Raw genomic sequence first — 15,362 nt, 5'->3', positions numbered from 1 at the left:
TGAAAAGCGTATTCCAACTCCTTGTTCTGCTCCAAGTGTGTTCCCAACCTCTCTCCTTGCTTATAATATATTAAGTAGTAAGCATAATGAGGAAGTTTGTTTATTTTCTATATTATAAACTCTGAAGGGACTACCTTTTTTAAATACATAGTAATGTCATTAAAAATATCAACATCAAATATCCTCAGATATAAAAAGACAGCCAGTTTAAAAAAGACACCGTAAATTGCTGTTCATAGCAGTAATTCTTAGACAGGTATTTTAAATAAAAAAATACAAATCACAAGGCCTTACGTACAAAACTGTTCAGTTAGGTGGAGCTGAAACAACAAGCAGTTAGAAAAGCTGTCTCGGTCCTGCTTTACACGTGAGAACTGGCAGGTTTTTAACGTGAAAACACTGAGTGAACCCTGTCTGCACACAATAGAAATTGGAGCGAAGTAAAGCTGGGGATGTCCCAATGATTTTATTGAGGTAACGATTCCCAATTTTATACACATATGCATTTTTATATACTGAAGAAAGCTAAACAATGTTCTAAGGCACTTGGAATTGTGCACAGCAAGGTATTCTACAATATTATACAACTAAATAGAGCATAATTTTGCTTTTTAAATAACACAAACACCAGTACAGAATAAAAAAGATAATACATAGTCTTTCTTTCAGGTTATGATAGTGGAATACATATACATATGTGTGTATACTTGTAGATATTTATACCCACATACTATAATACAGTACAGATCGAGAACAACAACAACAACAAAAGAGAAACTGTCATGTTAATTGGTGTACAGTTCCAGTTATTTACACTCACAGATAGTATACCTGTGCAATATGTAGGGTTCAATCGCTCAGTGGAAATCAGGAGTCAGTCAGTCTAATAGTGATCACAGTTTACCCCCCTTCTCACTTTAACCAGAGCTGGAAATAACAAAAGAACAACTGCAGTTCTTGATTTGAAAATGACTGTGACATAGACAAGAAAACCATTAGCTTGAGTTTGGGGTAGGTACCAAATCTGATGAAATCGGTGCAGAATGTTGCGAACACATTGGCACATTTCTAAGCCACAGAAGAAATATTTAAAAATGTATAAAAATATTAGTGCCTCTATTTTAAATGATGAAAGTGGTTTGACCCTAGATTCATGCAGATTGTTTCTGAACCCTAGTTCGCACTGCAAGGGTGACTTCTCCCTGTGGGGGGCGCCCCAAGTGACGGAATGCAATAGTCAAACTGTAACAGAAGCATCCAGTTAGGGAAAAGCCCCCCATATTGGCAAGCGGCACAAATATTATTGGCATTTTAATATACCATAAACTTGACCTGAGGGTGGAATGGCATTCTGCCTCATTTACTCCCTTCAATATACTATTAAAAAAAAATACTGGTATTTAACAAGATACGAATTCTTAAGCACCATCTAAAAGTTGACAAATATAATCACCTTTATCAATTCTGAGTTGCTCTTTCTCAAAAAAGATTTTTAGAAATTTGAATATTTAAAAAAATTATAGTGGCTAGCTTAATTTCATTCCATTAGCCACAATTCATCCAAATCATTTCAAGACACATTTGCCATTCAGGTTTGGTGATAAAAAGCAACAAAGAGAGTAAGTATATGTAGGTATCGGTAGTACAGTGTGACCATGTCTCCCTAGGAAAAACTCATCCTGTCTGGGGCATGATCATCAATGAAGTATGAACAACGTACATGCAATCCACAGTAAATCCACATTTCCTTCATAATTCAATATTCACAAATCTTAGAAAAGCTGAACCACGTGGCTGTATTTAGACAGGGGCAATCAAACTTTGCACGTGGCTTAAATGATTCCTTAATGGGATAAACAGGTGACTGTTTTGGAACACATGGGATGCAGCTTCCCAGGTAAAAATCTAAGGGCGATGTTCATGGGCCGTGGGCTTTGAGCGTATGTGGTTTGTCAGCCATCACGTTGGTGGTTAAGCCACGCAACAGTCCTCACGATCTTCACAAGGGTTGTGAGCAACGGTGTTGCTCTGAAGTAAAATTGTGAGATCGAAACATGAAAAAGTTTGCTTCACATGAAACCTCACCTTTAAATACATGCAGGGACCACCCCAGTGCAGGTGCCCTTTAGAACTGCCACGGCTGCCCAGTCGCCTCCTCCCGGAAGAACAGGCAAGTTAAAGCTGCATCGAAGCAGAAGGCTTGAAAAATGAATGGCGACAAAACGAGTCAGGGCCCAAAGAAATGGAGGGCAGCCGAGAGGATGTTTGGAGAAAGACACTTTTCCTGTGTGCCCTAACCTGCAGGAGACAGCGGTGTTCAAGGGAGGTGCAACCACCCTCCTGGGAGGGCATTTGAACACGGCAGAGGCCTTTTTACGTTTGGCTTTTATACCAAGCAGGCATCCTACTGGCATTTAGTCAGCAGGGGCCTGGGAGAGTGAACAGTTTACAACGTGGGGGCATTGCTGTACAACAAAGAATCATCCAGCTCCACATGCCGACAGCGCCCCCACTGAGAGACATCAATCCAGAGTGCTTTGCTCATATGCACAGCTGTGCTGGCAATGCAACCAGTGAGCTGCTTTCCTTTTGCTGTGTGTGTGTGTGTGTGTGCAGAAGATCCCAGCAGAGCTAAAAACCGTCCTTGCCTGTAGGGTTGGCTGTTGGTGGGAATAACTGCCATAGGATTCTCCTTTTTCGGTCAGAAATCTTACAGCATATAAAATAGGATTTGTTAATTTGGGATTACTATGTCTTCAAAAAAGCTTAAGTGGACTAGGTTTCTGTTGTTTTCTAGGTTTCTAAACTGAGCTAAAGCTTAATGATTACAAAAAAAAGAAAAAGGTTTGGGAGTATTTACCTTTGTTCCTACCACCTTTTGGCTACTGCCAAATTATAGTAGAGTCCTATGCTACTCTTTGAAACCTGGGTTTGAACTATCTGGAGATGTGCTCTCTCTCAGAAAGATGGCTGTATTAATTTGATGATCTTCTGCTCTAGGACATATTTCAGTTCTAGAAGATCATTCTGTTTGTCAAATAAAGCAAAGTGATATAGCCCACCCATTCGTAGAGAGCAAATACTCAGTAGTGGAAGATTAACTATATCAAGAGGCCAAGAGACAACTTCATAATAAATTTCATCCAAGTGGTTCCTTAGTGTTCATAGCGTACTCTAATGATAGGAAGACATTAGCTTTTGTTTCAAAGTACAGACTTTTCCTAGTAAGGTTAGCCTTAAAAATACAATTGGAATTTAGGAATGCTTGAGCTACCAGACTGATAAAGTGACATAAATTTATGTATCTTGTATGAGTTTAATTCCTTCTCACCTGTTGTGAAGATTTTTCAGTCTACGTGAAATATGTTGCAAGGAGCACTTAAAAACAGCAACAGATGGAAGAAAATTTTGAGCAAGAAAGGAAAAAAAGAAACCTTCCCTGTTTAAACGTGGGCATACTACTATGCAGTAGACAGGACTGCCTTTTTCTATTGTGAATACAGTATAATTTTCGAAAGTTGTGTCTGCCTAACTCCATTAAGTATAAATACAGTGCCTGTTATGTGGTAAAATGTGGTACTTAATCAGGATAGGCAGTGTTAATGCAGATTTTTCTCTCTTTTAAGTGTAACCTACTACTCTGTTTTTTTTTTTTTTTAAAGTGCCAGTGCAGCACTGAATTAATTGCAGGGTGTAAAACCTGAATTATTGGTTTTAAGGACTTATCTCTCATTTTCAGTATTAGATCAGTTCTGAGGGGTGTATGCAAGTCCTCTACTTCCTTAAATAGATTTTCATTTAAGTTTCAGAACGTTCTACTTACAGAATATATTTACGAACATTAGAAAAGGATAAGTGAAAAATCAGTGTGCTAATAAAGGATATAAAATGAAACCAGAAAGTCAGGTTTTCTGGGTAAATCAGAGAGAGATGATCTCCATTTAAAACAGTTACTGAAACATCCCAAACAGCCCTCTGAATATTACAGATTTCATTCAAATCATTTAAAGATTTAACATAAGGGTGAATTACCTTGACCATAAAAATACAAGTCATTTCACACACACACAGGAAACTATCAGGCAGGGCCACTTTAAATTAATGCTGTTCACCAGAGATCTAATTTGTCGGACTGATTGGTAATGACCGCAAAGATGCTGATAAAGCCCACGGAAAGAGCACTTACAGTCTGTCTCGTTCTTTCCTGCCTGGAGCCTTCCTAGAGATGGGTTTGTTTTTTTTCCTTAATCATAATATCCTGGGGACTCAGGAAAACCCATGCACTTCCTCTATGTTAGCCTAATGCTGCACTTTAAATAGGGGAAAACCTGGAGTTGTGTTACAACAACACGATTTGCACACACATTAATCTTCTTTATAGAACTGTAGCTTATTGGTGAGATTGCAGATACGCTGAAACTGCAGAAATGCTCAGGCAGAGGCTTAATTACACGGGGCGGAGGGGTTCACACCTTCACATCCGTTCAGGGCTACCATGCAAGAGACCTCTAGATGGGTTGCTGGGGTAGAAATGCAATGTTTCTGCCCTTTAGAATCAGCTATTAAAATAGAGCCTATTCTGCAAAATATAGCTTAGTTCACAATCTTCCGAGTCTTTCCACAGCTTTTTATTTAAAGAATCAAGCTAATGAAGTAAATGGTGGTTCTATTTCTTAAATATTAGACTAGCAGTGGTTAGGTTTTTGGACTTTAAAACTCGTCACTTTTAAGCATTTCTCTAAGCATGGAAATCAGCGTGAAGACGCAGCGTGTGCAGCTCACAGATCTGGTCCACCCTACAAAAAAGCAAGGTATTGAGGCACCGGATTCTCATGATTGTACTGGGTGTCTCTCATTGTAGGGAGTAAAAAGTTATATCACATGAACCACTAATGGGGGAAAAAGCTGTTCCTTTTATCAACCAAAAAGGGATTTTCTGTGACATGCATATTGAGTGATAAAACAGCGATGTCTTGTATTTACCACTTTTATGGAGGGTAGGTCTTTTGATTAGAAATCAATACCATGTTCAAAAATCGTAAGTATAGAAAATTAAAATACCATTACAGTCCTTGGTATTTTCCCTAAGACAATAAGATGATGATAAAATAATACAAGGAAGAGGATACTTCAGTAAAAAATCAGAACATACGTAATGTCTATGGCTGTAAACACTATGAAACGGACAAGACCCCAGCCAGCTGAAGACACTTGGACATGCAGAAACACTTTTTGTTTCAGAGCAAAATATATCTTATCCTATTAATGAAATAACACCGCTGCGGAAAACTGTGTTTAGTTCATTAATGCCTGTGGTTGAGCGCAGCAAGAGGTGCAACGATGCTTTTCTTAGTCACTTTTCTTAGTTATAAATGGCCCTGGGTTTTTGTAATAGACCAAGTGGGGCCAAATCAGTTTTACTTTTAAGCAAAATCATCCCAATTTCAAGTGAGTCTTTAAAATATCAATAAGAGGCAAGATCCAAATTTATCTACCAGATGAAGTGTTTGCTTTTTTGGTTGAAATAGAAAATTATAGTCTCCCATAGTAGAAATCAGAATCATCTCAGAAAATTCTAGTCCAAGCTCTGAGAATAAAATTGAGTCTCCTTAGGTCTTTTCTTATTATACAAATCACGTGTCTTTAATAAAAGGGGCCCAAAACAATTGTGGGGAAAAAACAATTAAATGCAAGGGAGGATGTATGCATGTGGTCACACGTGTCTGGGAGCAGCAGCCATGCTGCGCCGGTGACTCCCCAGAGAACAGCAAGGTAACAGGAGAAGGTTTGCTAATGTAAACAGTACTGACTGTAGGCTCATAGGGAAACCTTCCATCACTTTAAAGTCACCCATTTTTTTTGCACTAAAACTCAATGTTATATTTATGGATGCAATCTGCAGACTCTTAAAAACACAAAATGAGATTCTCCTCACTCTCAACTTAGCAAAAATGTTCTGTGTTCTTTTACGTCTTTGAGTACTGTTTTGATCCATGTGCTTCATCTTTTTCAATAGCAGCAATCCACCTTAATGCGGCACGGAAAATAAGTAGTCCTTCGTAGTCCTGTTAAGAGCTATCTGCTGGCAGAACACTTGCATTTTGCTTCTTAAGTTTGAATTTTGGAATCAGATTTTTTAAAAAGATGTGATTGTCAATATTATCTTCCTTAGATCAAGCATGGTTGTTTCGACTTTGGAGATAAGCTAGGGAAAGACCAAAATATTTCTTTCTAAAGCTTGCTACAACTTAATAGGGTCGCATCACATCTGACTTTATTCCCAGTCCTGTTACCCTTGTGGTACATTACGTAAGGAGTATTAAAAAAGAAAAAAGTAAAGTATGTATATCTATGCTACTTAAAGCATGCAACAGAATTTGGGTAAGCATGCTTGGTAAGAGTCCGTAAAAGCCTCTTGCACTTAAGAAAAAGATGCATGAAAACACTCAGACTTATTTCTGGCAACTGGATTCACTGGCACAACATAAAGTGACGGTACTATACAGCACCGTCATAATGGTGAGAGAATATTCTTCTAGGATCAGGTCTCTAAGGAATCCACGCTGGGTGATTAGATCCCAAAATCCCTTACTCAGTTCTTAGCTATCAAAAGCCTACTTCAAAAATACATTTATGCTTCAATTTTTTTCTTTGCTTCATTAACATAATGAAATTTTTCTCTTTCTTCTGGTTTTCAACCCCCACCCACCCCTTTCCAGTGCCCAGCCACTCCATTCCCCATTTTTCTTTTTTTAAAACCCGCACTCTAAAATTTGGCTTTCTGGTAACAGGGAGCCAGCGATTGTCTTCTGCTCGTCTTCTTTCATTAAAACCCCTGATGAAGAATAACTGGTGTAACCATTGTGTCCCTTACCACCAATACACATGCTGGACAGCAAGGTCACTACACCCGTCATTTGCTTGTGGGCCACATCTGGGCTGTAGAAGTGGGGAGCACTTTCCACACACTTCTTCTCCACAAGTGACGTGGAAACACACACAGTCAAATCCCAGTGCAATGCCAGGTGTTCAGGAAGCAAGGCTTCTCCCAAAGATATCAGTCTCTGTTTCCAAAGAGTCTCGCACCTCATTATGGACGATGAAACCTGAAATAAGAAGATGCAAACTCTGAGTCTGTGGTATAGAAGCACAGTCTGCATTCGGTGAACCGAACAAGGTACAGTGATGTCTGTAATCAGAGGTGGCTCTAGACATCGCCCAACTAAATTACTGCTCACAACAGAATACTGTTATAAATGTTATGTTGGAAAGCAGAGGCAGACCCTGTAGAAAAGACTCTGGTTATATTATCCCAGATGTACAGCAATCAATACACAAAACGTCACAACCCTTGATCATCACATTCTGACCTGTATTGAGCAGAGTGAGATGCTTCATAAAGGATTTGGTTACAGCTGGTTTGCAGTTATACAAGGAAAACATTAACAAAGAGTCACTATTTCATTATTTTAGCCTCTCATCACCTCCCGCTAAGGACTCCAAATCTTTCTTCCCCTGAATTGCCAATTGCCTGCTGGGAATTTCCTTCCAAATGTTCCACAAGCATGTCCACAACCACACAGATGATCTTTTCTTGTAAAACTGCCTTTGCATTTTCTATCTTGTTAAATGTTCTACCTTTTAAAGTGCTTTTAGTCTAAAACCTCAGATTTGCAACTCATACCTCTCCTTCACCTCCTATTTCCCATTAATCACCCAATTCTGCCTCCACTGCCCGCCTTTGAATTCATTGAAGCCCTCACGACCTTTTGCTGGCACATTTGAACAGCATGCTGGATAGCTAGCTGGCTTCCTATCCCTCCATGTGAGTTCCTGAACATTCCTTGTGATTTTGCAGACTGTGTTTTGAACATGCTGTTCCCTAATAGTGCAATCCACTCCCTTCATTTTTCATCTGTTTTCACATTCAAGATCAAGGTGAAAAGCCATTTTCCCCGTAAGGCCTTATCTGATCTGCCTCTTCAGGCTATTCCTGTGAGTACACATTTATGCAATTCTATTAGACGTTTTGTTTGTCTTATATAACCTAATGTGCACCTGCACCAGTAAACCAGTCTCCTCATTCATTTCCCTGTCCAGACCCACAGATTTGGAGATAAAAATCTATGCTTCACGTGGTCACTAGCATTACCATCATAAATATTCACCCAATTACTCCTATTCTCTGTTAATATCATTCATTGTTCTCCCTTCCCTACCAAGTAATAATTAAATTTCTTAGAGTAGCAAATGAAGTCTTTCAGGATGTGGCCCATCTTTCTGGATATATGAGGGAGGACCCCCCAAAACCAAAGTTTATTTATAAAAATGTGTGTATTTATTCTCACATGTTTAAACTTCAGTCACTTTGAAAGTACTCTCCATCTGATGCAGTAAGTACACCTATTGAGATGTTTTTTCCACTGCTCAGAACAGTTTTTGAACTAGTTGATTCTGATGCCTTTTAGTGTTTCTGCCATTTTTGTTTCCCTCTTCCACATCAGCAAAAGGTTTCCCTTTGAGGACTTTTTTCATCTGGGGAAACAAAAAAAGTTGCTAGGGGTGAGACTGGGTGAATAGAGAGGGTGTGGCATGGGTTATGCCATTTTTGGTCAAAAACTGCTAAACACTCTCAGAGAGATGTGGGCAGGTGCACTCGTAAATCACTCATCATCAATCACTCATCATGAAGTGGGCAATCGCATTGAAAGGGTCTTAAAAAAATTCACTAAAGCTGAACACAGCTTCTCACAACAACGCCAGCTGGTGCACTGACACAGACGGATTCCTAGCACACTTACCCAGCAAGAGAAGCCTGTATGTACTACATGGACCTACTCTTCAGAAGATAACTCTGGACTTTTGGGGGTCCCCCCTCGTACCTCCATCACTACTCCCAAAATACAGCAAGTTGCAATCCTTTGCCCCAAATGCCCTCCAATTTTGTGCTCATGCGTAAGGATAGGTGAAACAAGATCGGCCATAACCTGATAGTTGGAGAAGCTGCATGATAGATGCTCAGGGCTTCTTACACTACTTCTACACGTTTGACTTTCCAAAAGTCAAAATAAAAATAAGATATACCAAGGTTCCCAAAACATACTGTGACTAAAGTAGGAATGTGTCCACTTTGAGTTCCATTCTTAACTTTGCCACAACCATAACCTCGGGCAGGTGTGGGAACTTCGACGCTCTAATTTGTTAAACGGAGACAATAGTACTGTTTCAGTCTCCTCATTCAGAGGGTAAAAAGGGTTCTCTTTTAACCTTCTGATCACACAAAATTCTTTCCCAGGCCCTTTGCCCTAGCTCTTCCCTTTACCTTGACCTGCTTTGGGGGTGGAATGTTTTCTTCTCTCCCAAGAGTGCTGATGGCTCCCTCTTGTCACTTAAATCACAAAATATCTTTTCTTTCCTCAAGGTACCCCTTTCCTCACCATCCTGTGTAGCCCCACCCATGTCCCTCCCACAGCACCCTGTCACATTTTCTTCATAGTTCCTAACATAATCTGATATTACCATATTTGTTTGTTTGCTCGTTAATGGTTTGTCTTCCTCATTAGAGGATGACCACGTAAGAGCAAGGAGCTGAGAGTGAGGACCTTATCGGACTTATAGGACTTGTTCTAAGTCCCCAGGGTCCAGAACAGTTTGGCTCACTCTATGCGCTCAATAAATGTTTGCCGAATGCATAAACAACTGAATACATATATACAGGGGTACTTAGAAAGTTATTGATAACTCTTTGTATAACTAATTCTCTATAACTGCAGAATCCAATTATGAGGCCCCTAAAATTAATTATAATTAAATGCATGCTAATCTATGATAACCCATCTAACTGGACATTGTGTCATGCGAATTTCTAGGAAGTCAACCATAACTTGGATAAAAACATAGAAAGTCTATAAAAATATTACAAAAGAATAATCGAAAACCTCTTAAAACAAACTTTTTATATAAAATGTGACAGGCAAATAATAATTATAATAGTAGCAAATATTTACTAATGTTTACTATGTGCCTAGAAAAAGTTATATATTATATTTATATATGTATATATAAAATGTATATCCTCTTTGAATCCAAAAACAATCCTATGAGGTACATATTCCTGTATCCCCTTTGTACAGATGTGGAAACTGAGGCACAGGATGCTAAGGCATGTACCCAAGGCACAGAGCTGGTAAGTGGAGATGCCAGGCTCCAGATTCTGTACCCTAACCTACACTAGACAATAAGATCAAAACATGATCATCCATACTTCCATTCAAAGGGTTTTTTTTGTGTGTGCCCTGTGCATGTCATGGAATAGAAAAGGTGATCAGTTGAATTTCTACGTGTCGGTCAGTTTTGATCCATTCCGAGGAGAGAAAAGACCTATTCCACGTCCCCAAGCTACACTTTGATTGCTACAGTTGTCTCAAAGGTGCCTGCCTGCCTTTTGTCACTTAGACAACTAGATGAGAATGCACGAACTTCTCACAATTGCTAGAAAAGCAAGTCCAGTGATGCCCGTTTGAAACCAGCAGCATCGCCTCCCTCCACGCCGGAAACAGAAGCACTGCCCACACCACACGGATGAGTGGGAGCCCGGGGCTTTGTGTCAGTACAGACCAACACACGGCCCTGCAGCCGCTCTGCCCCATGAGCTACCACAGGCTTCCCTGTGTCAGGGTCAGTTTTCCAGGAATTTCCCACTCATGCGATTTAGCAATTGTTTTAGCCCTCTCCCTATATGCTGGGCTTCACACACCGAACACTCCACAGTGTCCTAATCTTCATGTGGTCCTGGATTCAAAGGACACGTTTGGGGAAACATGGCACGAGAGGTTTTCTCTTCCCATCGATAATGTCTGTGGGGTGAAGGAGGTAAATTAAAAATCGGGTTGAGGAACAAAGTGAGTAGTCAGTGGACCAGAAGAGATTTAGAGCTTTCTAAAGCATTTTTCTGGAAAGTGTCCTATAAAAACATTTCTAAAAATTGGCAGGACACTGTAAGATTTTTTGTTTTTTTTCCTGCAGACACAATTTGCCCATGGATCCCATCAGAGAGTGAGTTCCACAGTTTGGATTGCACAGAAGGTCACAGGCCACTGGCATCGTTTCAAGGGCTGGCTAGGAGAGGGAGGTGACCAATGAACAGTATGAAGGCAAGAATATGCTGACAAAGTCGGGGGTCAGAATTGTACCCCCTCTTCATGTGGGTTGTCCAGATCTGGTAAAAAAAAGCAACTTACATATTTTCTTGCACCATCCAATCAGAAAAGGACATTTAGATAGCCTGTTTAAACTGGGCATTGTATCTTCAAATTCAGCTCTAAAACTGTATGTTAGAGGTACGGAAAATGCAAATTGTTCTTAAGTTTGTTAACTTGGTGGTTTGCATTCATTTTGAAAAGAAGAGCTTCAGCCTCACCTCCTGAGAAGTGTGCCTGCCTGTCAGAAAGACAGTTTTGGCTTTAGGCTTCAAGTTGATGGTGCAATAAATACATTTACTGTGCCCTGAGGATACTTAAGTTTTTCCAGCCGCTCTTTTTCCCCCAGAACTTTCCAGAGACTCAAATGTGAAGTTACCTACATTTTATTTTTCTTGTTAAAACTGCAATACATTTTTCTAATTTCCATACTGTTGAGAGTGAGTAAATGGAGGGAATAGCTATTTTTAAGTCATGGGATTAAGAAAAAAAAATTCTTTTCCATAAAAAAATATTATTTTCCATGTGGTTCCTCCATAATTTATTTTTAAAAATGTACTCCTGTGAATTCACTCAGATAATACAGAATATAAAATTTTTCACAAATGTAAAATATGAACTTTCCTCTACTTGCCTATTTGTTATGCACAGAAATCCAGAATATTTCACTTCCCCTTTTATTAAAAGGGTTTGATTGTCCCGGCATATACACTTAGGGTAAACAAATATGGAGGTTCTCCTAAGCCGCCGCTCCTTGCTCTATCTGAGAAAACGGACCACAGGTTGGATGGGATTTTGTTATTTTGAATGCTGAGCCATGGTTTCAGCTCTGGTGGTTAAAGCAGCATTTGGCAACTCTTTCAAGTTTCTGTCCAGGCAGCAAGTAAATGGAGGCTCTGTGAAAGAAAGCACCTCTGTGGAGGATCCTTAATTTTTATTTTGGTCCCATGTAGTGTGGTTTCTGCCATGCCACATTTTCACAAGCACATCTAGAAGCTGAACGAGTGGTTTACTTTATCAGTAAATCCACGTAAGATGGTAACACCGCAAGATGGAATAGAATGAGATAACAGCTTTAAAAATACACACATATACACAGACACACACACATCTCAACATAATTACACTAAGAAAATCTGAAAAGCTGCCCTGACTGGTGTGGCTCCCTGAGCTGGGCGTCGTCCCACAAAAAGTAAAAGGTCACCGGTTTGATTCCTGGTCAGGGCACATGCTGGGTTGTGGGTTTGGTCCCAGCTGGGGGACGTGCGCCAGGCGACCATTGAAGTTTCTCTCTTACAGAGATGAGTCTCTCCCTCCCTTCCCCTCTCTCTAAAAATAAATATATAAATACTTTAAAAAAAGAAAATTTGAAAAGGAAGAAAAGAGAAAAAAATATAACCTTACTCTGTAACAAACCATTAAGACACAGGTGGCAAACACAAGGCCCGTGGGCCGAATCCAGCCTCCACCTTGTTTTATCCAGCCCGGCACCTTGTTTCTACCTGGCGGCAGCACCGAGCTCCTTGCCCCTAGTTAAGGAGTAGTTACACTTACACAGTCCTAAAGTTACATTCAGTCCTTCGAAGGCAACTGCGAGGTTGACGTGGCTCCCAGTAAGAGTGAGTTTGACACCCATGCATTAAGACTTTTTGATCGTTTTTCTATGCATTCCATTTTTTCTATGCATCTGAATTTTAAATAAAATATACCATTGCTATTTATGCACTTAGTATCTTGATTCTTCCACTTAACATTATGCCAATAATCCCCTGAGGCCCATTTTCATTGTAAGAGCATCAATTCAATGATCCTATGAGTCTTTCATAATATTCCCTAATGTAAGTACTACATTGCAAACTCTAAAAAATGTTCTCATTTACAAAACATACACTTTAAAAAGAATAATACTCCCTTGATTACAAATCTGATATACATTGACACAAACAAAAATTGGAAAACAGAATTCCCAGAAGAAAAATACAATTACTCATATTCTTAATACTGAACTCTAACCATTTAAAAATTTTGTTTTTAAGTAAAATTTGACTTTTCATATGATTTGCCTGTCTCGTTTAGAGAATTATTTTAAATTGTAGAAACTCCATTTACTATGGAATGGGAAGTGCCTTTTCTTTGGCCACGTCTTTGGTGATCTCCTTCCAGAACGCAATGGCCCTTCAAATGGCTCTTGAGATTTTGAATAGCAGCGCAGGTGGGCCGCTGCTGCGCAGACAAAATACAGGATGTGGCCGGATAAGCAGCAAGTGTTCTAAGGGCCGAGGTTAAGGCTTGGGACCTAGCAGGACCCAGGATAAATTCTGGCAGGGCCCACTTGTCCTCACGCTGGTACATGACCCTAGAATGCATTCCCATTGCAGACAGCTGTCTGCAAAATACTGGGAGAAGCCTGGGGAAGTAGATGAAAGAGTAGATCACTGTAATTCTTCACCACTACAGGTCAAACATGTCCCAGAATGTATTCCATGGAGGGGTTTCACAGGTGTCTTGTTGGTGCTCCACTAGCAGGAGTGTCACAATTAATATCAGCACCGGCACATTATTCGAGAAAAGTCACCATGATGAAATCTGTACTTACAGAAACAGTAGGGAATAGATCCTTTACTTTTCTTTAACGTGTTTTTTTTGATTAGGTAATAAATTCTTATGTTCCAAAAATTCAAAATGTTCAAAGGGTGAGTAGTGAAAAGAATCCTTTCCATGCCTGCTCCTAGTCACCCAATTCCCTTTCCCAGTGGCAACCAAAGTCATCAGCTTTTTGTGTCTCTTTGCAGACATACAGAAGCAAATGAAGCTATATGTGGGAAGGGATCCTTCCAGTGCTGACTGAGAGATACATCAATGTAGCAGATTATCTCTGGATAAAGAGGTGCCTTGGCAGAGGGAGCAGGGCCGTCTCAACCCTTTTAACGTGTCCAAGTGCCCAGGAAGTTAATAGATTTAGGTATAAAGAAAGGCTTACTTGGTATAAGGAGGTAATGTCTGACGCTAATAAGAAGAGCTAATAAGTGAGCTGTTCCGTATCTGCGCTGCACTTAAGAGGCTAGGTAATGATCAACGGCATGTTTATTCTCTCCAAGGGTGACTGGTGCTGAGAGCACCACTACCTTCTACATGGGCAATTTTCTAAATGTAAAACATTATCGTATTCTTGTAGTATTTGAATTAGACACAGCAGTGTTTACCAAAACATTTCCTCTTAAAAGACATACTGAGAAAAAGGGGTGGGGGGAGGTAGGAGAGGGTAAAGGGAGATAAACGATGATGGACGGGGATGCGACTTGGGGTGGTGACCACACAGGACTAGACACAGGTGACATGTTGCAGAACTGTAGCCCTGAAGCCTATACACTTTTATTAATCAATGTCAGCACAATATATTCAATAAAAAATACATAAGAAATACTGAACACAATTTCAAAATCATAAGCATGATTTTTATAAGTTTCAAAGCCAAAATATTTCTGTACTGGAAAACAAGTCTAATGATGTAATATAATTTAATGGAAAAACAGCAGTACACATTTGCTTTACTGCCAAGTTTTTAAGAATACTTAAGCAAGCCATCTTTATCTTAGGGATATGAATATTTAATTTTTCCTTATCTGGAAAGACATTTGAAATAGTTTTAATCAATATATTTTTTGGAAAACTTTTAAAGCTTATCTGTGGTATCAGCTATTACCAAAAAAAAGTCTATAGTTTTCTTTTGAAATTCAGCTCATCCCTATTTGCATCTATTAATATTTCCTTAAACAATGCAGATATTAGTAGGTTATTTTATGGAACACAAGAGGCATACTCTAAAAGTCTACAGATGAGTAAATACAGGAAAGTACCAACAGAGTTTTCAAGGTGAGACAATACCCTGCCAGATATACAAATACACTACACATCTGTTGTAACTGAACAGTGTGACACAGTGCAGGGATAGACAGCGGCTCGCGGGAGCAGGCCCCGGCATCTGGAAACTGACCCGTGTGTCCAGGAAAAGAAGAAATTCTCATGGAGGCGGAGATAAGCGGCAGTGGGACCCTTGACTATTGATTTAGAACAAAGCAAAGTTACTTTACTCTTTTGAATCACACGCCCGGATAAATGCCCAGTGGATGAGAGATCTAAGTGTAAAACAAAAGCATGTGCCAA

The 15,362-nt window shown here is 39.6% G+C and overlaps 1 protein-coding gene across 3 annotated transcripts in view; it reads right to left on the bottom strand.

The window, feature by feature from the left end:
• Positions 1–441: 441 nt before the first annotated feature.
• Positions 442–15,362, bottom strand: part of PHACTR2 (phosphatase and actin regulator 2) — a 218,507-nt gene continuing 203,586 nt past the window's right edge. For all 3 annotated transcript variants that reach the window (XM_053913608.2, XM_053913610.2, XM_024551932.3), the window contains one exon: positions 442–7,106. In XM_053913608.2, the coding sequence (XP_053769583.1) occupies positions 7,091–7,106 (16 nt within the window). In that variant the 3' untranslated portion in view covers positions 442–7,090. The remainder of the gene's footprint in view (positions 7,107–15,362) is intronic.

Source organism: Desmodus rotundus, chromosome 11, assembly GCF_022682495.2.
Source record: "Desmodus rotundus isolate HL8 chromosome 11, HLdesRot8A.1, whole genome shotgun sequence".
Lineage (NCBI taxonomy): Eukaryota > Metazoa > Chordata > Mammalia > Chiroptera > Phyllostomidae > Desmodus > Desmodus rotundus.
The sequence above is the reverse complement of the archived record's forward strand: the minus strand, read 5'-3'. Positions and strand labels throughout refer to the sequence as shown.